At 43.1% G+C, this 20,814-nt stretch overlaps 5 protein-coding genes across 5 annotated transcripts; 2 read left to right on the top strand and 3 right to left on the bottom strand. All coding sequences in view use genetic code 11, as the record gives it.

The window, feature by feature from the left end:
• Window positions 1-1,959: 1,959 nt before the first annotated feature.
• EGR_06341 (hypothetical protein) lies at window positions 1,960-7,326 on the top strand (the record flags this gene model as incomplete). The annotated part of the gene is made up of 6 exons (XM_024495590.1): window positions 1,960-2,026; window positions 3,343-3,451; window positions 4,224-4,295; window positions 5,280-5,371; window positions 6,309-6,406; window positions 7,222-7,326. 6 exons carry the CDS (start codon window positions 1,960-1,962, stop codon window positions 7,324-7,326), a joined length of 543 nt encoding a protein of 180 aa, XP_024349988.1.
• Window positions 7,327-7,692: 366 nt separating this feature from the next.
• On the bottom strand, window positions 7,693-12,819 carry EGR_06340 (Synembryn-A; the record flags this gene model as incomplete). Its single annotated transcript, XM_024495589.1, has 11 exons — window positions 7,693-7,807; window positions 8,254-8,530; window positions 9,870-9,961; window positions 10,035-10,099; window positions 10,179-10,286; window positions 11,279-11,447; window positions 11,490-11,587; window positions 11,634-11,931; window positions 12,152-12,411; window positions 12,706-12,753; window positions 12,784-12,819. 11 exons carry the CDS (start codon window positions 12,817-12,819, stop codon window positions 7,693-7,695), a joined length of 1,566 nt encoding a protein of 521 aa, XP_024349987.1.
• Window positions 12,820-13,630: 811 nt separating this feature from the next.
• EGR_06339 (hypothetical protein) lies at window positions 13,631-16,342 on the top strand (the record flags this gene model as incomplete). Its single annotated transcript, XM_024495588.1, has 5 exons — window positions 13,631-13,723; window positions 13,803-13,991; window positions 14,503-14,577; window positions 14,652-14,856; window positions 16,152-16,342. The coding sequence occupies 5 exons, from the start codon at window positions 13,631-13,633 to the stop codon at window positions 16,340-16,342; spliced, it is 753 nt and encodes a 250-aa protein (XP_024349986.1).
• A 392-nt stretch (window positions 16,343-16,734) lies between these two features.
• On the bottom strand, window positions 16,735-18,269 carry EGR_06338 (60S acidic ribosomal protein P2; the record flags this gene model as incomplete). The annotated part of the gene is made up of 3 exons (XM_024495587.1): window positions 16,735-16,976; window positions 17,011-17,193; window positions 18,185-18,269. The coding sequence occupies 3 exons, from the start codon at window positions 18,267-18,269 to the stop codon at window positions 16,735-16,737; spliced, it is 510 nt and encodes a 169-aa protein (XP_024349985.1).
• A 1,474-nt stretch (window positions 18,270-19,743) lies between these two features.
• EGR_06337 (Heat shock cognate protein) lies at window positions 19,744-20,000 on the bottom strand (the record flags this gene model as incomplete). The annotated part of the gene is made up of 2 exons (XM_024495586.1): window positions 19,744-19,787; window positions 19,856-20,000. 2 exons carry the CDS (start codon window positions 19,998-20,000, stop codon window positions 19,744-19,746), a joined length of 189 nt encoding a protein of 62 aa, XP_024349984.1.
• Between the last annotated feature and the right edge of the window lie 814 nt (window positions 20,001-20,814).

The following is a 20,814-nucleotide window of genomic DNA, read 5'->3' as shown; positions in this document are numbered from 1 at the left end:
GATGTAGGGTTTTGGTGATCCAGAAATCGCACCATTTTCTTGTACGCCCTCTTCCTTTTCCTCCCCAAATAGCGGGAGGTGGCATTCAAGTGATGTGGGAACTGTCGTGATGGTAGGGTACGTTGTAGTCAGTGACAAGTGTGACCTACTTCCCCGGTATGCCTTAGTGTAGTAGGGGTTTTAGAAGTCACGCGTGTCAGCTCGTCCATTGGATCCGGTCCAGTTTATTGCAGTGGTAGTGAAAATACCTCCGAGGTAGCGCATACGTGCACACATCTTGTGGTAAGGTAGTTACTGAGGTGGTACAGATATCTGCTGGTATTCACCGAAAAAGAGGCGCACCCCAATTCGACGTGTTGATAGAACACTCGAGCTCTCCATCTTAAAGATATTTTAAGTGATGCTAACCATACATCTGTCAGTGGCAGTGTGACTGTGATGTCCCTTCGCCAAAAAGGAGACCCACAAATTCGAATAATTTTTGCGAGCCAGTAGTAGACGCACACTTCATCGTTCAACCATTGAGATTGGTGTCATGACCTCCTGCTCGTGCCTACAGCTTCCACAGACCTTCTTCCACGCTGATGTGCTCTAAATGCTATCTAGAGACTGTATCTCAACGGCACATTAAAAAGCCCTCGGGCGCTGATGGCCAAATGTGTGGAAATCTACCCTGGAAGGATTGACAAAATGGCACCAACTCTGACAAACACCCTCATGTTGCCTTTAAACATATGTTTCTGCAAAAAGCAAGCAGAACAAGGAATGTGCTCTCCGTAGCCCTTTCTACAGTCGATGCAGGGTACGAACTTGTCACAATTTCCCCCTCTTACTATCCCCTTGCCTCTCAGTTGATGCAATCTTGTGACCAACTGAAGTAGAAGAGCAAAACACGAGACGGGCAGTCACCATCTTAATGACAGTTCCTGCCCATGGTTTACCAGCCTTTCATACTGTCATAACGTCTCCAGGCGCTACACCCGACTCTAGAAGGTTCGTCCAGCCAGAAAGTGGTCGTGATCTTTAAAACACAATCCACCTTTGCTGTAAAAAGGCATTCTTCAAGAGGACTGCTGTCATCCTCTCTGTTGAGTTTACACTCCCTCAAATGTCAGATGTCTGAGGAAGCACAGTAAGTTCCTATTCCTCACTCTCCTGCTTCCTTCCCTTCACCACTTTCATTTATATCACGTAACGACAAAATAAAATTTCAAAATCAGCATTTAAAATGAAGAGTTCGTTTTTATTCCCTCGGCATAAAAGATGTAGCCTAAATTTAGTGAGGGGAGAGGCGAGTGATGAGTTAATTGGCCTCTTTCTCACCTGATTAAAGAGTGGAGAGAGAGAAAACCCCACTACCCTAGAGCATATAAAAAATGAGACTGTGGAATGGATACCTATTATTCAGTTGAAAAGGGAAAAAAATTGAGCTTGAGACACACTCTAACGCCAGGTAGGAAAAAAAACAACATGACATCGTAGTATTGAGCTTGCCTTGAAAATTAGTTTTCTTTGTTCCTTCTGAAGTGGGAAATTGCTGTCGTCTGTCTCGCTATCTTCCTCATGCTAATGACAGGGAGGTGTTTAAAAGGACATCAAAAGACCTAATTGATGTGGAACAAAGGGGGGTTTTGCAAGCATCGAAGAGAATATGAAGGGAGGAAGAGGAGGAAAGGGGGGGGCTTTTATCACCCTCTCAGAGGAGTGGATGCACTTCTGTGGGTAACAGGGGAAATAAGATTTCCTGCTGGCGATAAACAAAACTTCACTTAACGAATGCCATCATATGACCCATTTACCTGGCGTTACTTCCCTTAATTGCACGTTTATCTACATTAACTTATCAGTCACCGCAACTTCCGGTCACCGTCACGGTGGCTACAAGCGGATAAACTGGTTTTGGTCAGGGAAAAAAAGGTCATAGCGATTACATCCAGAGAGGGTAAACGACATTGTTTGATGGAATCTGATGATAGGGAAAAAAAGGAGGCAATAAAAGTTTTTATGAGAAAAGATAAAAAAAAGGGTGAAAAATTGCACGCATGGATGGATATGCATCGGTGTAGCTGTGCCATGAACTACTCATTTCCGACAGTCGACGTGTTAACCAATGCAAGCTTTGTCTTGGCGGCGTTAATTTAATACGGTTTCGGGGTTACAAAAGGCTCCCAACACCTTTAAACGTACATGGAATGCCAACTTATTCGGTTACTACCATGTCCGTCTAACCTTCATTAATTCTTTGGACTACAGCCAGGCTGACGGCAAAAATGCGGGCAACAAAATTGATGAGGGGTCCCCCTACTGGAGGCATTTGCAATGTCAGGAGCCGCTCCTGTTTTCATTTTCCAGAATTTTTATTTCTTGCACATTCCAGGAGGTCTCGGAACTCGTGCACTCGTTTAGTTTTGCCTTAATGGCCAATGTGCTAGTGAGGCCACTTCTCGTCCCGCCGGTGGTGAGCTATGGGTCACGTATCTACACTTTGCAGCTTCACTTTATCCAAACGTGTCAGTAATTGCGATGTCCGTATCGAAGTCTTTGTTCCGTTGACTATTCAGGTTGCGAAATCAACAGGACAACAGCACAAATAGCCAACTCTCTGATCAGTTCAGACATCGCTGACCAGAATGGAGAGTCACAGTGGCAGTGCGCCTATACGACGGCATGATGTAAACTTCGTGATACCTACAAAAGACTATGGCCACTCTCTCGATACGGTGATGCAATGCTCACGCATAGCAAGGCTTGGATGGCGTAAAACATTTCAGGGCCAGTCGTACATGCGTTAATGACAATCCCCCCATACCTTGATGATCCTCATTCCGCAGTAATCACTCCGGTGCGTAAAATACCTGCCATTGGAGGCCTGATAATCACAAAAATGAGGCTTTCCATGGTAAGAGTTAACAGCTAATACAGGAGATAGCCTGTATGCCCCAAATGCCTAGGTATCGAGTCAGCTGAAATAAGTAAACAATTGTGAACCTCGGAGTATCAGTTTAATCTGAGCACCAGTCGCAGAAAACAAAACGCAGGGGAGAACAAGGGATGAGAGGTCATAGTACCTAAAGGAACATTTTTTTACTTTTGGGGGGGAGGAGGAGGAAGGTGAACAAAGCAGAAGGATCTGGTCAAGAGGTGCAAGCAAGATGTACCCCAAAACGCTACTAAAATAATTCTATCTGCATGGGATCGCCCTCTCCACAAGTATGCGTAAGAAGAGGCGAATGCTTTCCTACTTCCTCCCGACCTCAAGAGGCCGAGTTAAGCCCAACGGAACGGCATACTTCATGCAAACACCAAGTAAACTGCCGTTTATAGACAATCTTGTTTCAATAGCAAAAAATTTTTGGCCAAGTAAGCAAACAGTTGTGGAGGTTTCACTCCGCCTACATCTTTTAGTGCTCCCTGATTTCTCAACTGATTCTGCACTGGACTACGTGGGACAGTGAGTGGGTTGAAAGATGCCTTGAGGAAATACCGCCAGGGTCAAGGGGGACAGAGGGCTTTCGAGGAAAGGGGGGGTAGTTGTGACGGTACCCACACCCTTTTAAAGTACAAATCTTTCCACAACGTTATTCTGGCAGTGTTATGAGTTATGGGGCCTCTTGCACCGTCCTACAGGATTTGAGCTCTTCGCTTCCTGTTTCATTATTAAATCCTATGCACACCTGAGGGAATTTTTCGTGTCAAGTGGCAATATGTCCTAGGCACTTTACAAGTGCCCACAAATTCCACCACAATGCAGTAATTTATGCCCCAAAATCGAGCTAACTACCTTCCATCATGTGGTGGAGCTTCAGAAGGGACAATAAAAATTATTAGGGAGGAGGAAGTACTGAACACTATCTAGTACATCTCATTTTTTTCGCATTCTCCATCAAGTACTGTCAGGTGTACTTCCAAGCTGATAAGTGACCTTTATGTAGTCAATCAGAATAAGATCCTCCTTCGCAAGCACTAATTGAAGTCGGAATGACAACCCTAGGGAAAGCGATTGTAAAATTAATGAAGCAGATTTAAGGTGAACAAAAGGAGACGCCCAAAACGGCACTGTTTTTTTCTCACAGTAAATACACAAATGTTATGCGAAAAAAACCTCGCCCAGGGAAATAAAATGAAGAGGATGCATAAATAGCAGGATAGAAGAGGGGAAGGGGGAGAAAAGGGAGAGCTAGAAAGTACAACGCCTAGAACACTAATTAATCTCATCTTTACAGCTCACTTGAGATGGAGGAAATTAGAGAGAAGAGCAAAGTAACTGAAAAGAGAAATAAAAAGGCGAAATCACTGTCAGTGATCGTGAAGGCTGCCAAAAGGAGACTGCCATACAGGCACTACAGCCTAATTCACGTTTATTTGGTGTGGCCAGAGGGTTATTAGCCGTTTTAAGCTCACATTAAACGCAGCAAAGTTTGTTAAGGCAATGAAAAAATCAAGAAATGGAGGAGAGGACGCAAAAGGAGAAGGATATGCAAAAAGCCTGGTAACCAACCTGATAAAATTGCAAAATACCTCCCCGTCACTGCTCTGTGTCAAAGATGGAGCCCCCTGTCTAGCGAAAAATGGCACAAACTTCATTTTTGCACCAGCCTGAAATATAATGGTCATGGGATCGGCAACTGACGAAGACTTTCGTGCTGAGGTCCCCGGAGCCACTAGGGAGTCTGTCGAAAGACATCCCTCCTCGGAGGTAGACGGAAGTGATGCTGGCAGATGTGGTATTGAAAATGGAGCAGTAGCGGCTGCGGTCACCGCTGCAGTAGCAGCATCACTATAAACAGCCCCTGATTGAGCTGAGCCAGGATCCTGCCAAACACCGGCGTAAGAGAAGCTCTTACGTACTGCAGATGAGGTCTGTGGATTGGAGGAGTTGAGCATACGTTGCTGCTTCTCCCAGGGAACCACTAACTCCGTCTCATCCATGGTTATTATGAATATGCTTTGGTTAGAGTCGATATAGGCGCCTCCACGGATTTCACTTTTGGCCGGTGGCAATTGGCCAATGGGAGTTAGGTAAGTTTATAATTGGACGATTTTAGAAACCGGTGGTTGGGACGATGGATGGATGAACTATTGACCAATAAACAACAACTAAAATGCCAAGCTCATTGAATTCGGTTAACTTGGAGATATTGGCAACAGGGTGGTCAAATAATCGGGAGATGCGATAAAAGAAAATGCAAAATGGGAAAGTGGGGAGAACTTTGGACGAACCAATTAACACATTAGCTACTGAAAGTCGCAGATTAGTCATTGTTCAAATATGGCACTAGCAGTTGCATTTCGAATTTGATCAATTCAACGACTACCAAGAGATCTGTTACACAATTGGATGAAACAAGAAGTTACCACATACATCACAGATGTAAGGCTAGACTCAGGTCAGGAAATTGGAAGCAGAGTTTACGCAATGCAATAAAGGAAGGGCTTGTTTCAAAGGGGGAGAGCATAGCTTCATAAGGTTATTTTTACGGTCAGAAATAAAACTAAAGGTTATGAGGTGTGAAGAAGTCCATAAAAACTCACCTGAGAAACTTAATACTGGCGGACATGGATCTGATGAGACGGAAGGCACAATTTACGAGAGAGCAAGAAACACGCGCGCACAAAGCGACCTGCTGTAATGGCAAACAAAAATTAACTCACGATGGGAGCCCAGTGAAGAGTAAACCAGGAAAGTTGGCAGCTAAGCACTACAGCTGAAGTGCTCGAGGCTGCGAAACAAACTCCAGTTTGACAACATCCCATTCTGGAGAAAATTGTCGAATAGCCGAGAGCTTATAGAGCAGTTCCGGAAGTAGTATTGAAGAAAGTAATAAGGAGATTGACGATACTAAGCAGTTCAAAATGTAGTGACCAGTCCCAAACGGTTTCCAGCCTTTCCACATAGACAATTACCATGACTGATAAAACGGTAGTACCAGTTGGGCTCGATGAATAGCCAACAGTATATTATCGGACTTGTGTAGAAATACCAGCACACCAAATATGGACGCGATCTGAGAATTTAAATGGTTGGACGAGAAAGCATTCCTTAATAGCTATGACGCGAAACAATACGGAGTAAATGCCCATCCAAATAAATTTGTAGTGGGAATTTGTACAAAAAAGATGTGAACCCCTTAAGGCTTAGATTAGGCTACGAGTGAACAAAACTGTAGAAGCTAAATGAATTATTCTAGTGGGATACACAAGATGTCTTAAAATGCGATTGAGGAAGTTGTACCGCTCATCTCTCCATCACTGTCAATCCCTAAACCAAAATAAAGTTGACTGCTTCTAGACAAAGCAGAAATTATAAGCAAGTAAATATTCACCAAGCAATGGTATGGAAAGTCATGGAACGCAGAGACAATGCCAAAACATACATGTAACATCTTTAATCAAATTTACACCAAAAGTAGACCAGTCAAATAAGGATAGGAAAATCACAAAGGAACTTCTGTGGAAAGAAGAAGCAGGGAAATTGGGGCTTCCCAAATGGGGCAATTTTGCTTCCAGTCGATTCAGCTGCATTGGAGCCTTTATTTTGGAACAAAAGTATACAATATACTGTTTGAAGTGTACAAAGCCTTAGTTCTCAGGAGTAAATCTACCCAGATCTCCCGAAATTGATTCGAATCAGCCTCGGTGATACGTCGGCGATTTACGAAAACCTCACGTAATGGTCACACATTGACCTGCACACATGGAAGCTGGAGTTGATCTCGTAACTGCTAAAAGTACTTGAAATATTTAAAAAGCAACTTATCTTATTAGATACCCATATAATATAGCCGACATATTTTTTAATATAAAATTATTACAAAAGGTCTATTAAGAAACTAAATTGCAAGGCTAAAGGTTTGATTCCTATAGATCAAAAAACCTGAGACAGTGTAAAATACATAAAGTTTTTTTGCTGAGCAAGACAAACATATTTGTATACACTTTTTCTCAATAGGGAAAATTATGGTTGAGTGGATTTTGTCCAATAATATTCCCCTACCAGAAAACTAGAAACTCGGCAGTCACCTTTTCAACTCTACATGACAGTAGAATTCAGTCACTAATTAGGCATATCATTTTGCTTGTTACGATTGCATCTGCCCAAAACAGGAAGTGGAATCAATACCCAGGTGCTAGAATTCCAGTTTGACTACTATCTTAGCTTCAAGGATTTCTTCCTTAATATCGTTTTAAATGGACTTATTTTGCATACTTCATTTTTTATAGGCAAGATTCTCATCCAGTGTATGCGTTTCGGTGATAGCAATAACTGCTGTTGTTGGAAATCTGCCTGAAATCTCATTAATGAATTTACCTACTTTAGTGGAATGAAATGCTCACAGGCACCTGGGTACGTCCAAGTGCAACCACAAGTCTGTCTAGCAAATTCATCCCACAGGATACGACCGCACTCCAAGGTACTGAGCTCGTTTTCCTCATGCATGCACCAGGGCAGATCGACAGAATACTGATGAGGTTACCCGCCCCACGACTAAACACTCCCACCAAAAGCAACACCACACAACTAAAAGAATTCGCTGATATGGCATTACATTTCTTCTCAATCACTTGAACTGAAGAGGAGAAGCAAAGTTATGCGACATGATGTAGATAAGAAATGAACTGTTGATTATCACGATGACTGGAACCAGTAAATGCAAAGTAACTAAAAGAAGGAGTCAAAAGATAAGGTGGGAGCTAGTCAGACTCCTCATCCTCCTCATCGGAAATGTTCTGTACCAACTCCAAGACATGCTCCGCAGGTCGTACTCGTCCATCCTCGCCCACAACTCCAGGCTGGATTAGACCACTTCTGGAAAAGTAATTAAAAGATGGAAAATTTGATAAAATTCCACAGATATATTGGGAGGGGGGGGGGGAACGTCTTAACTGTTAAACCATTTCCCAAGCGTTCAACAGGAATGCAAGAAGCTATTGCTGATTGAAAGCCTTCACCAGCAAAAATTCCAAGGGGAAATTGACCACTACGATCCGGATCTTCAGCCTTTCAACCAAGCTAAACCCGGTTTTTTCGAACAAACAGGCCCAAATCTCATCCTGTTGCTTTATAAGCAGTATGAAATTGTTGCAGTGAGCTGTAGCAAAAACCATGAGCATTTTTGACTACCTTGGCAGGTGTGGTACGTAGGTGACAGGAAATTGCTCTAATCACCGCTCCCGATTCAAGCGAGGAGCAGGCAAAGAAGAAAAGGCAAAAGTTGCATGTAAGCGTTTGAAACAAGTTTAGACAAGACTGACCTCTGAAGTTGATCAATCTTGTTGACCAATTGCATAGCCTCAAATTCCTTCTGCTCATCACTGAGACCCTCCATTGGATTACAACGTGGCGGTTCAACGCGACCCGTCACAGGGTTAATTTGGTCTTTTAACTCTCGATAATCCTCCGTCTCGGAGTCCGAGGAAGCTGAAGAATAGGCCTCGCCACCGCCACGACCACCAGACGGTGCCATGAGACCGTGGCGTGAGAGGAAGCCCACAAAGTTCCCAAAACCCGAATACTTCACTGCGCGGTCGACTAGAGGAGAGTGGTTATAGGACATCAGTAGGAGAAGAATATCCTATCGTCACAGGCGTGGGAGCCTCTGCTTTTCACACACACACAAACACCCACAAAAGGCTCTAACTATCTACCTGCCCACTTACCCACCTAGTTGATAAACAGGAATGCGAAAATGAAGAACGTAGGCTAAAATACGAGGAGCGTTCGCATCTTAATGCTCATTTCTTTCGCATGACACACCCTTCCTGTGGGTCCATTAACACACAAGCAGAGCCAAAAGCGGTAGGAGGCGTCCATGGAGAGCTATTTTACTGTCTGTAGGTAAATGCTTGCCTCTGTGTGTTCTATTCACGGTTCTCTTCCCTTCCCTAGCGGGGAGATGTTCGTGCGGCCCTTTATGCGTCGATCCAACAACCAAGGACTATGGATTCCACGTGTCAAATCGACTCCTCAAAGGAATGACTTTAATGGATTGGGAATCATTATAACTAGGGTGGTACGATCGTTTGATGAGAGAATTTCTAGGTAGGCCTCATCCTTACTCATCACCGGCTGAGAATGCATCCATGGAAGGGAAGTGCTGAAAGTAACCAATAAGTGACCTCGGAAAGCTCTTAACAGATAGCCTAGTTCCAGCCATCTCAATTTTCATCTATTTAATGCAAGGAAAAAGGCAACAATCATTTGAGGCTTGGGGAAATATCACCAAGAGAATGCGCAGAATAAGGACAAGACAGCATTTCCCTCCCATTCCATCAAAGAGTGGTCCATGAGGTCTCCTTACGAGCCACTTAGCTTGGCGCTGCTCCTTGCCACTGATCTATTGGTCCTAATCCTTTCTCAAAGGAAAGTGTATCTTGCAAATCTTCAAGTTGTGCCGTACCGATTTAATCGAGATCAGTCGTATTTGCTAGACCTTCAGTAGGCGAACAATTCATAGAACAACAACCAGTTTTCCAACATTAGTCAGCCAGCAAGCAATCTTTTCCCAGTGGTGCAATTTTACGATGCACATGAAAAGGGTGAAAAACAAATTGATGCATTTCCCAGCCGTCTAGCAGTGAATGGAATGCGAAACCCATTCATCATCATATCTCTTCCAAATAGTGCACAAGCAACTTTTGCAGCCTTGGAACCGACTTTAACTCGATCTGGCAGGCAAAGAGCCTCGAATCACATCCACCGGCCTGACATCAGCACGAACAGAGGGTTGGAAGGAAGAGGGAAGTGTTGGAGAACGCGGGAAAGATTGACGTTAAACGATCGGAGGCATTTCAGGAATCAAAGTCGTTTTAACAAGTCGTACCGAAAACAGAATAAAGAGTAATCCTCATCTAACAGAGGTAAAACTCACCCTTTTCCTTACAGAGAATAAAAATAAGCAATGCCACAGCTTCCACAGTCCTATCATCCAGGTTTGCTTTGGCGGTTAATCTACTGCACAGTCTAAAGACGAAAGGAGGAAATTCACAGTAGCCGAAGAAGTGCGCACTTCTAAATGGTGACAAAATTGGCATACCGATTACGAAGAGTATTGCCTGTTTCTGGCAGACGTTTGACATCTGCGCCTAGATGTGGCAGAAGCTACAATTCCAAGACAAAAAGTAGGGCAGGTGAAACCTTAATCAGTCATTCTTTCTAATATAAAGGGTGAGACACATACCCTCATGCGGAGGTACTTCCTGATTGTTCTGTTAACCTTCGAGGCGGTAGCCATCACGGTCAGAATGGGAGAGAGCAGTTGGCCCGAACGAGATGGTGATTTATCATCCTGTTTGGTTTTCCAATCGCAAAATGATAAAAAAGTGTTTAGATACAAGATCTTTTTAAAGTCACACCCTTATCTTATTCTCAAGAATTTGTTGCGCCGTGGAGTCGACTCAACAAAGATAGGGCTGTCAAATCTTGTTTTAACTGACCTCGTAGTTTAACCATTAAGCAAGTATTACATGACGACCTGCTTTCAAGCTGAGGAGCTCAGCGAGGAGTCACAAGGCTATACTGTCTTGACGCGGTAAAAAGCACCCTCACAAATTGCGAAGAGAAGGTGTATCCTGTTGATAAATGGATCGGCCTAGACTCACAAGATCACAATACCCTTTGGCAAACACCCCGACTTAAAATCTAGCACCACGGATAATGGCATATGATTAAATTATGGAACCATTCCCATGCTCTAAGGAGCCAAGAATAATCCAGACAAACACCTGAACAGCGCTGAAATGGTAACAAGGTGGCAAAGAGAAAAGGACGCTGAACATGGGTACCACGAAGATGCCTCACGTGGTACTCCATCAGGCGGTTTACTGCTGGGTGAGTGTTCCATTAACTAGAAGGTGGGCCCCGAAACAAACTCACCGAGGCACTTCGTTCAGCCTTGTACATTACTATACCAGTGTGTATTGGTAAGGCGTAACTGCAAAATTCCTAGGAAAACTTGATATTAAGTGGGGAATACAACAACATCTAATTTAAAAAGGGGCACTTGACCTAATCCGTGTTTCACAAGGTGGATGTAGCGCCAATACATACAGGAGAGCTAAGGGTCAAACGAGTGGGTGTATACGACAACGCTTGACACTTTATTGACAAAGATGTAAAAATCGACCCCGTAGATACCTATTCACGCCTACAGATTAAGAGTGATGGTAGTTGTCAACCCAGAGCTTCGGTAGCCATTCATGCGACCACCTTGTCAACGTAAAATTAGCCAGGTACCAAAAATTGAACGATAATGCATGCGTAAAGCTAAGGAGGCATCACCTGTTCCAACTGATAGGTCAGAAACTCGACAAGAACGGAGAGAGCTCGAGTAACCTGAGGATCGGCGTGAAAATCGTCCGACTGCAAAGAAGCATCAACATTCGACGGTGGAAAGAGCAATTCTACGTAGCATGCAGATGGAACCGAGGTGAGGAAGTTGACCGAATGACTGTAAAAGGAAAAGTGCGTTTGAGTTTTTAGTGGTGTCTACCTAACGAGCTCCATCCTGCGTTCACGAGGCTCCACGAATTTCACAAGCAGTTCACGAATGACGGTAGTAAGGTCACGATAGGTGGATTCGTAAAGTTTCTGAAGGGCGAAGGAGACAAGATCAATTAGGAAGACTTCAACCTACCTGATCGTAATCTCGTTCTTTCTTGGCGTAGCTTAAATTGAAAAGCAGCTTTAGCGTTTCTATGGCAATGTCAAACTTTTGAGGGTGGACGGAGAAGTCTGAGGCTAGCGCCCATCGAAGAATGTTTACAAAAATATCGGATTCAAAACGCGAAGTGAGAATTTCAAGACGTGCGGCAGACTCCAAAGCAGAGCAGAGAAAGAGCACCTTCAGATCAAATAATGCGATTTGGAAGTTAGGGGAGCCCTTAATTTGAGCCTCACAACGATCGAGCAACGCATCCAAGCAGTGCTTCAGTCTGTCAAATGTAACAAGCAAAAAAGCACTAGTCAGAATCACGCCACAGCTGCTGCCTATGCATGTCTGTCTCCCATGGTTGGGTCTTTAAACTAGTGGCACGGATCACGGCTAGACTACTCAGCAACATTCCGAGAGAACATGACTACCCGCAAAAAGAGTGGTATTGAAAAGGCCAACATTAGGTAGTGTTATCAAGCAAAATGAGGGAAAACACACACCTCAAGTCCTGAATAACGTCTGGGTTTTTGAAAATGACATTTGAGAGGCACTTCAGAGCACCTACAATGCACTCGTCGGGTGGCTTCGGCGAATCTGGTAGGATGGCAGCTTCTCGAAATAGAAGATGGAGCATGTCACATTCGGATAGGCGCTTTTGGTAGTCAGGATCACGACTCAAAATGAGTAAACAGACAATTGCGTCAGCATTGCTTTGATTGGCCGGGTTTTCCAAAAATGCTTTGCATTCGGAAAAGATTTTCTTTAAGAAAAATGGAACAAAATAAAGAAGTTGCAGAATAAAACAGTAAAAAACAGAAAGTCTCATGACTAATTTACTAATGAGACCAATTGATGGAAAATGTTATAAAAGGTGAGACCACGGCTACTAGAATATAAGAGTTGTAAGTAATGGAAATAACAAGAACTTAATTAGCTAGTGAAAAATTAACAGCTAAAACAAAATATTTGCCAGCAAAGGGGGCGAAAATCGCACAAACGCTGAAGCGAAACATACGAAAAACAAATAATCCATAAAAGGAAACGAAAAACTTACCGCTTTCAGACCTACAGGCACATCTGAGATAGCAAAGTTGTTTTCGTTCTAAAATAATAAAAGCTACACGAAGAAAACCTGTTTTCGGAAATCAACAAAGAGGTCCGTATCCATCATATCATGTGGCATACAATCTCAGGAAGGGATAGGCCAGCGAAGGGGTTGCTTCACGCCGCCTACCAATGGTGTTGACTTAAACAAAAACATCTAAGCATTTATTTTAAAGCAATTTGAAACAATTGAATTAAAATCAACATTGATTTATTGGCCTTTGCGTGACCACATTTGCACTAAAAATATTTTAAACTACTTTAAGCGTAATTTGCAAAGTGGATGGCAATTTAAAAAACGATAAGCGAAGTAAAAAATTACTATTTGTGGTAATACGAAAGGCCATATCTAACTAAGCAACAAAATAAAAAAAGAGCAATATTTGATTAACAAAACTTGGCACAAATAGATGAACGAGTGCTTGACTTTTTCTTGTCATTGCATAGGTCATATTTGTTTATGTTGACTAGGTTAAATTGGGTTAATTGGGTACTTTTTCAAAAGTGCTAACTTAAAGAGCAAAGTCAAGTTATTGAAACCAAATGCACGATGTAGTTTGGCAAAGCTTAGGCAGCAAAAGTAGATATTTTGGCTTAGAAATCATTTTTTGTCGCAGCAGTTTTTTTGAGGGTTACTAGCTTTTCGACTTTATGAATTCAATAGTAACTAGAGTTTCTCTGTAGATCTCCTAGATATTTGCCCCTTTTTTGTGTGCACTAGACTCAAAATGTGTATTGATAAGGCTTTGTTATATATTTTAGCTATAGCTTTAAGCGTTTAACTTCTAAACGATATGTTTCTTGAGCCGTCAACAATTTTTCAATATTTAATGATTTGCTGAATTTGTTTCCTTTCTTTAAGGTTATGTTAAAGCATGAAACAGGCCTTTATAGCTGTTGAAAACGGATTATGCCATAAAGCATGCTGCACTCGTGCCGTTGGCGATCTTTCCTGCCTTTTTAGTTTGGTAATTTTCTTACCTATTTTTTGTGTGATATTTTACACATTTGCCACTACATATTATGAATTTATGTTTGACGATTCAGATACTTGGAATATGCACCTTAATGGTAAGCTTAATGGCAATTTACACGCACGGCGAAGTGACTAGAACATTTGGAATCAATCTTTACTACGGAATGTATATCGTTCTTTTCGCAAGTCTCTGTACCATATGGACTGCCTTCCTAGGCATGTGTGGAATGTCAGCCAAAAACAGATTCTTCGTTATTGTGGTCAGTTTTTCCACAATCATATCTATCCTTCCATCCGTTCCTTCCTATATCTTCACACATCCATATATTTATTAATCCACTTTATATTTGTCTTTTAATTCCCCATTTGTCGGTCCCGCATCTATTTATCCATCCATCCATTCATCCAGCCCGTATCCATCTATTCATCTATTTATCCCATATCCATCCATTCATCCATCTCGTAATTATCTACCCCCCATTTCTCCCTTATTCAGCCTTCTGTCCATTCTACATGCATTATTTTCGCACATTTTAATCCATCCATTACTTATTTATTCATCCATCCTCTATATCCAATCTATCCATCCATTTTGCGTCCATCCATCCCATATCCATCCATGCCTCCACCCCAGGTCCGCTCGTTCCCCCGTTTAACCATTCCTCTCACGCATCCATCTCTTTGTTATCGTTTATTTCTTAGTTTAGCTGCTCTCAACCAAGATGTCTTCTGTATATTTGGTGCCTAATTCTACACAAAAATTTTTTAAAGCTTGTTGCAGGATCAATCCTTCTCATTATCATCTTACTAATCGGCCTTCTTCTTGTTCTCTTATTCCCCTATTTGGTAAGACTGTTTCTTCTCCTAACCTTCTTTTACAAATTGTGGCAATGACTTTCAACGTCAGTTGTGATTTCTAGGCCGGAGATAATGTTGGGGCGGTGATGTTAAAAAATTTGAAGGACAACTATGGAACCTTGGCAGTTATCACCACATCATGGGATTATCTCCAAGGCTACCTTCTCTGCTGTGCAGTTGAAGACAATGGTTGGAGTGCTTGGCGCGACTCCAAATGGTTCCTGGACGAAAATTCAGTGCTCTTGGACGATACACAGACCATTCCAGGTTGGTTGTTTCAACACTTCCACTTCTTTTGATCTACCGAAATCACAAGATTCCTTCTTTTAATTTGTAAAGGTGTACCCTCACTTTTTGCAAAAGTGGAGCGACATAATTAGGTCCGGTTTTCCCTGCAAGATCTACGCATTTTGACTGGGCAGTCATCCAGATTTTGGCAACTAATGAAAGTTTGTTTGAGGTATTTTGGCTGGAATGAGAAATCAAGAGCTGAATAGACTCAAATTGAGACTTAAACAGTGGGAGACGATGAGGTTCGCCTGACTGGTGGACAAAATCATTTCCCTTATGTCACTAATCGCAAAAGAGTTTACAGTGGTGGCAGATTGAACAGGCAGGAAAGGAAAATTTAATCCCAGTTTGTAAGGTGTGGGTGAATTTAACAGTTTTGTTAGTCCTGTTAATGCCTAATGAAGGATCTCAGTCTTTAAAATAATTAACCCTACTGAAAGGCCTGATAAAATATCACAAGCTTGAGCCACTGGAAGTCACTTTGTGTACTATCAAATATAAGCAAAAAAAAAACGAAGTCGAAGCGGCCTCAAACTTTACTTTTCATGCATTAACACAGCAAGCCTTACTTGGGGGAGAAAGGGCATGCAACTTTGCCGGATTAACGCCCATAGCTATTAATGCTGTCGCTAGGAGACAAAGAGAAGGCATGAGTCAACAGCCGTACCCGATGGAGTAGTTTATTATTTTGACGTATTTTGTTGATTATTCATTGAATGGTGATAAATTAATACAGTGGCCCCGAACGAAGCTCTTACACTCAAATTGACCGCAATGGCAGAGAGCTTTTGTGACGCTCTACTTAAGTGTTTGTAAGTAGCACGGACCGGTCCCGAAATGCTTGAAAGAGCGATGCTTTTGCCCCGATCGCAACCTGCACTTTGCACAAAAGTTGCCCACCTTCATGCCACTACAAGAACATAGCTAAATTGGTGACTGCTGGCTGGTAGCTAATGAGTTATGCGTACCCCTATGGTAACTTCTTTCCGACACGGAGTAAATCGCACATGCGGAAATAACGCTTGCAATAACGATGGAGAAAATTAGCATATTATCCTGACATAGATTCAACAAGCCACCAGCCATGACGACACAACAATGAAAATGCACTCAGCGTAGTCCGCCCGACACCCCATACCAGAAGCACCTGAGGTGGGTGAAAACGTACCTCAGGCGCGAAGGCCCCTCGAAGGTTATCAAACCCACCCACCAGGACGGCCCTACAGTAACTTAAGCATGACTAAAATTCTTCAACCCCCATCTCCTTTAAGCCTCCAACCCGGCCTACCGAATGGTGCCCAAGTCCTGCTGCTACAGGAAACTGGATTACTTGACGCGCCAACTAACTGATGAATATGAAAACCTCGACCGGTGTCAAAATTGGCAATACGGACCCCCAAAGTTTACAACCGGAGCGCACAACGACGCCATATACTATAGAGTAAGATTGGACAGAGCCTAACTCTCTTCTTCAGGGATGTCTACCAACAATTCAAGCCTACATCAAAAGATTCAGCTTCTGGATTATGCTATTCGGATTTTGCACATTCTTCTTTCTGATAACATCCACAACGATAGGATGCATCACACTCCAGCAGATACGATAAAAACACACCAAAACAGTTCAATTTAAATGTACTCAAGAAGTGAAGAAGGAAATAAAGTTTGCACAATACGCACGTGGGGGTATCAAAGAACTGCAAACACACCCATCAGTAGTGGACGGTAACGACTAGGGATCTTACGAGTAAATAATTCCTAGAACATGAAGCACCATAAAGTATAATTGCGTTCTTACGTAAGTACAGATAAAACAAGAGCAGCATCATAAAAACCTTTTTAATTCACAAATAATTAGTCAAAAAGACTGAAACCCATGTCCGCATCAGATTCTTCGGACTCCTCTTTCTTTTCTTCCTTGGCGGGAGCAGGGGCCTTGTCGCCACCCTTGGGAGCCTCAGCAGCAGCAGCGGTAGTGGGAGCACCACCCGCTGGAGTAGCGACAGCGACCGGGGCGGCGCCAAAAGAGACCGTGGACATTTTCTCCTTACCGGCGTTAATCAAATCATGCACATTTTTGCCGTGTAATTGGTCAACTACCTAATTATATTAAAAGTGGAAACATGCTACTTGCCAACTTGGCTCGCGCCTGCTCACATTCGATACCAACTGAGCTTAAAATATTTTTAATATCGGACTCCTGAGGACGACTAGTACCGCCCAGTTGGGCTAGTAGGTAGGCAGCGAGATAGCGCATCCCAGACAGATCACGATAGCAGCCCAAGTAAGGCGCGTCACGAAGCGATTCGTCGACTAAAACAAATATTTATTGCAAAAGTTGATGAACTAAAAATATCCTAGAGTAATACTTATTTGCTGCACTTTTAGCAGCAAAACTGTTAAATTTAGAAAAAGCACAACTTCAGGATGATGAATTGCTTTTAAAAGAAGGGAGATTAATAACTTTTAATAAAAAACTCGTTTAATAAGCATAAGGCTGGCCATTTATATATTTGCTTTTACTGCACATTTTATTTTAGCTTAGATTTACGTCTAGTGTGGTAGATAAAACATATTTTAAAGTCACTTTAAACCCTTTTGAAAAAATCAGCTCAAGGTTTTTGGAATACAGCATTAAAATCTAGTTTCACAAAGACATTCAGGCCTTCGTATTTCCCCTCATTTTTTATAAGCACGATTATTATGGAGGATGCGTATAATGAAGCTTCCGAAGACTTCCCTTTAGACGAAAAAATGCACAATACTCGGGCAGAATGTATATAATTAGCACAGAGAAGGTGTTTAGGCTACTGGCATGGCCCGAAGGCCAGCTCACCCAGCATGGTACAAAGGCCAAGTCAAAAGTAGCTTCTCACCAATGCCGAGGGATAAACAAACATCCATATTGCTGGTGTATGCCAAATCCCATTACTAAACTCTTTGTGAAGCTCACAGTAAAGTGATTGCTGTAGTCTTTTCGGGAACTTCAGAGGTCATAACCAATTTAGGGATAGGTGAATGGGGAGCCGCTTTGGGGAGGATGGGGTTGGTTCAATGAAGAGCTAAGAGTTTAAAAAAGGCTTCAATGAATTACTATGTATTTTTCCGCCAAAATACAAAAGGAGTAGCAATTCACCATGGGTTAGGGTTAATAAATCATAATTGGGTATTCACATTTCCAAGTCTTGTTACTTCATGTTATGCACGATGACTCAAAAGTGGGTGGTTGGTTCTCCACATCTGTCTCTATGGCATTTCATATTGCCATGGTCAGAAGCGGCACTTCTTTTTACCATAGTAATACCATTGTACATCTCCTCCAAATTCTTCCGATTCCGTTCATAGTCCTCCTTTGTGGAGTTCTCTTCCATGTCCGTCCACTTAATCATCTCTTTACACGTCCTAATAAATTTTCGTCTATGCTCCTCTGATGCCCTTTGCTTCATCTCCTCGCTCTCCATTTTCGATTTTATGCTGTAAATGTAGCTCACTAACGCATTCTTCGCTGCCATCCTGATTCTCTCCTTCTCGTCTTCCAGCTTCATCTTCTTCGCATCATTTATCATTCGTTCTACCTTCACCTCCGAAAGGCCAACCTTGCCTTCGATAGGAGTGATGCTCTTCCGCTTCCAAAACGTCTTTTTCACCGCTGACACATGGAGAATGCCACTTTCGTCAATCTCGATAGTCAAATAAAACTTGACCAAACCAAGCAGATCCAAACAACAATTCGTAGAAGGAAAGTCGTCTAAAATGTAGATGTTGTTTACCTTCTGACTCTCACCCTCAAAAACAGTGTACGTGTTATCAGCAATATTATCTGTAGGAATTTTGCAGGCCCATTTCTTCTTTATCGGAATTTGCGTGTTGCGCTCTACTATCTCCCAATTAGTACCATCTGGGAACTCCAGCCACTGTGATAGCGGCGCCACTTCCAGCAGCCTCAAATGCTGCATCGACTTCGGAATAGCACCAGTCAGTTTGGCCGCCAGTAATGTCGCACCGTACGCCACTGCCTCGTCTGCGTTGACGGTCCTATTCAGTTTTTTGCCATTGAAGAAGTTCTGCAACATCGTCTGCACCTTAGGAATACGCGTTGATCCACCCACCAACAATATCTCGTCGATGTCAGTCCGCTTCATCTTCGCAGCACTCAATGCTGACCTTACCGCATCCATCGTTCGGCTGAAGAGGTCCGAGCACAACTGCTCAAGTTGGTCTCGAGTGAGTTCCGTACAGAAATCGATGTCCTTAAACAACGATACAACTTCTACATTTGTGGAGTCAATTGTACTCAGCTTCCTCTTTGCCGTCTCACATGCTTTTCTCAGACGGATAATTGCTTTTTTGCTAGTTGTCAAATCCCTTTCCTCGTGCCTGCGTTTGAACTCCTCCACACAGTGATCCACCAGTCGAGAATTGATGTTTTCACCACCCAGGTGTGTGTCACCACCAACTGCCTTCACCTCAAATGTGCCATTCTCGATGGACAGGATGGACACGTCGAGGGTGCCACCACCCCAATCGAAGACGAGCACATTGTGCTGTCTCTCACTTCTCTTCTTCACGCCATATGCAATGGCAGCTGCAGTCGGCTCGTTGATGAGACGCAGCACATTCAGACCCGCAATTTTTCCTGCGTCAAGTGTAGCCTGACGTTGGCGGCTATTGAAGCAAGCTGGTACAGCGATCACCGCATCTGTGACCTTCTCACCCAGGTAGGCCTCCGCTGTCTCCTTCATCTTCTGCAACACCATGGCCGAGATCTCCTCCGCAGCGAATTGTTTCTTCTCACCACGATATTCTACCTCAATCTTCGGCATCCCTTGTGAATTTATAACTTTGAAGGGCCAGTACTTTATGTCATCCTGCACTGCCTCGTCGTCGAAAGTGCGCCCAATCAGACGCTTCACGTCGAACACAGTATTGGTGTGGTTTACAGCCATCTGGTACGTTGCAGCTTCACTGAATAAACGCTCCTTATCTGTAAAGGCCACACAAGTGGGCGTTGTGCGGTGATCCTGATCGTTGGCTACGATTTCCACCCTGTCGTGCTTGAACACACCGACGCACGAGAAGGACGTTCCTAAGTCAATGCCGATGGCTGTACCTGTTGACATGGCTTCGTGGGTTGTACAAACGCTAACGTGTTGTGCCGACTGATGATTGCCTTCACAACCTCTGCAACCCTCTTTATGAGTTGGAGCAGATCCAGTAGAACCTATCCGCGATGCGCGCTACTCATTATAATGCTGTTATCCAACCACGAGATGCCACAATCTCGTTTCTCCAAATTTACTGGCGACTGCGCACTCAAGAGCAATGACGCGCAATGCAGGCTCCAACTTGAACTCGCCTGTTGGTGAGCACTGTCGTGAGCAATGGTGTGGGCTGCGTGTTGACGTGTGAGTGACAGAAATCCAGCAGTGTGGAAGTGTCAGTATATCGACACTTTCCTGGTAGTATTCTGATTCCTATGAGACCCCAAGTAATGAGTTGGGTAAGCATGTACTGAGTGCTAACATCCACCTAACCGACTTGGCTGTCTCCAGCATAATGAGTCGAGTAGAATACTGCAATGAAGCCTTTGATGTATCATAGCGAATCGGAGTTGGAAATGATGCAACATGCTTGCGTTACCTTTTGTTCTAGTAAATTTGTACTGCTTTTAGGCTACTGGTAGTATTCCTTGGTGGAAAGCAGGTTGAGTTATTGTAGCTGTGATGAAGAAGCATGGCTTTAGGCTGATAGCTGTATGAAATTCAGGGGGAATGCATCGTTCGTGTAGTCGGTTACGGCGGTTCTTTAAATTGTCAATAAGGTGCCTACTGTGAAATTCAGGTTTTAAAACCTAAAGATCGCATCTCATATTTCTAGCAATCTTGAAAACATTCACACCTGTGTCTTCTACGCCCTCCCATTGCTGGGCAAATA

This window comes from Echinococcus granulosus (assembly GCF_000524195.1).
Source record: "Echinococcus granulosus chromosome Unknown EG_S00055, whole genome shotgun sequence".
In the NCBI taxonomy this organism is placed as follows: Eukaryota; Metazoa; Platyhelminthes; class Cestoda; order Cyclophyllidea; family Taeniidae; genus Echinococcus; species Echinococcus granulosus.
This window is presented reverse-complemented; position numbering and strand designations above follow the sequence as displayed.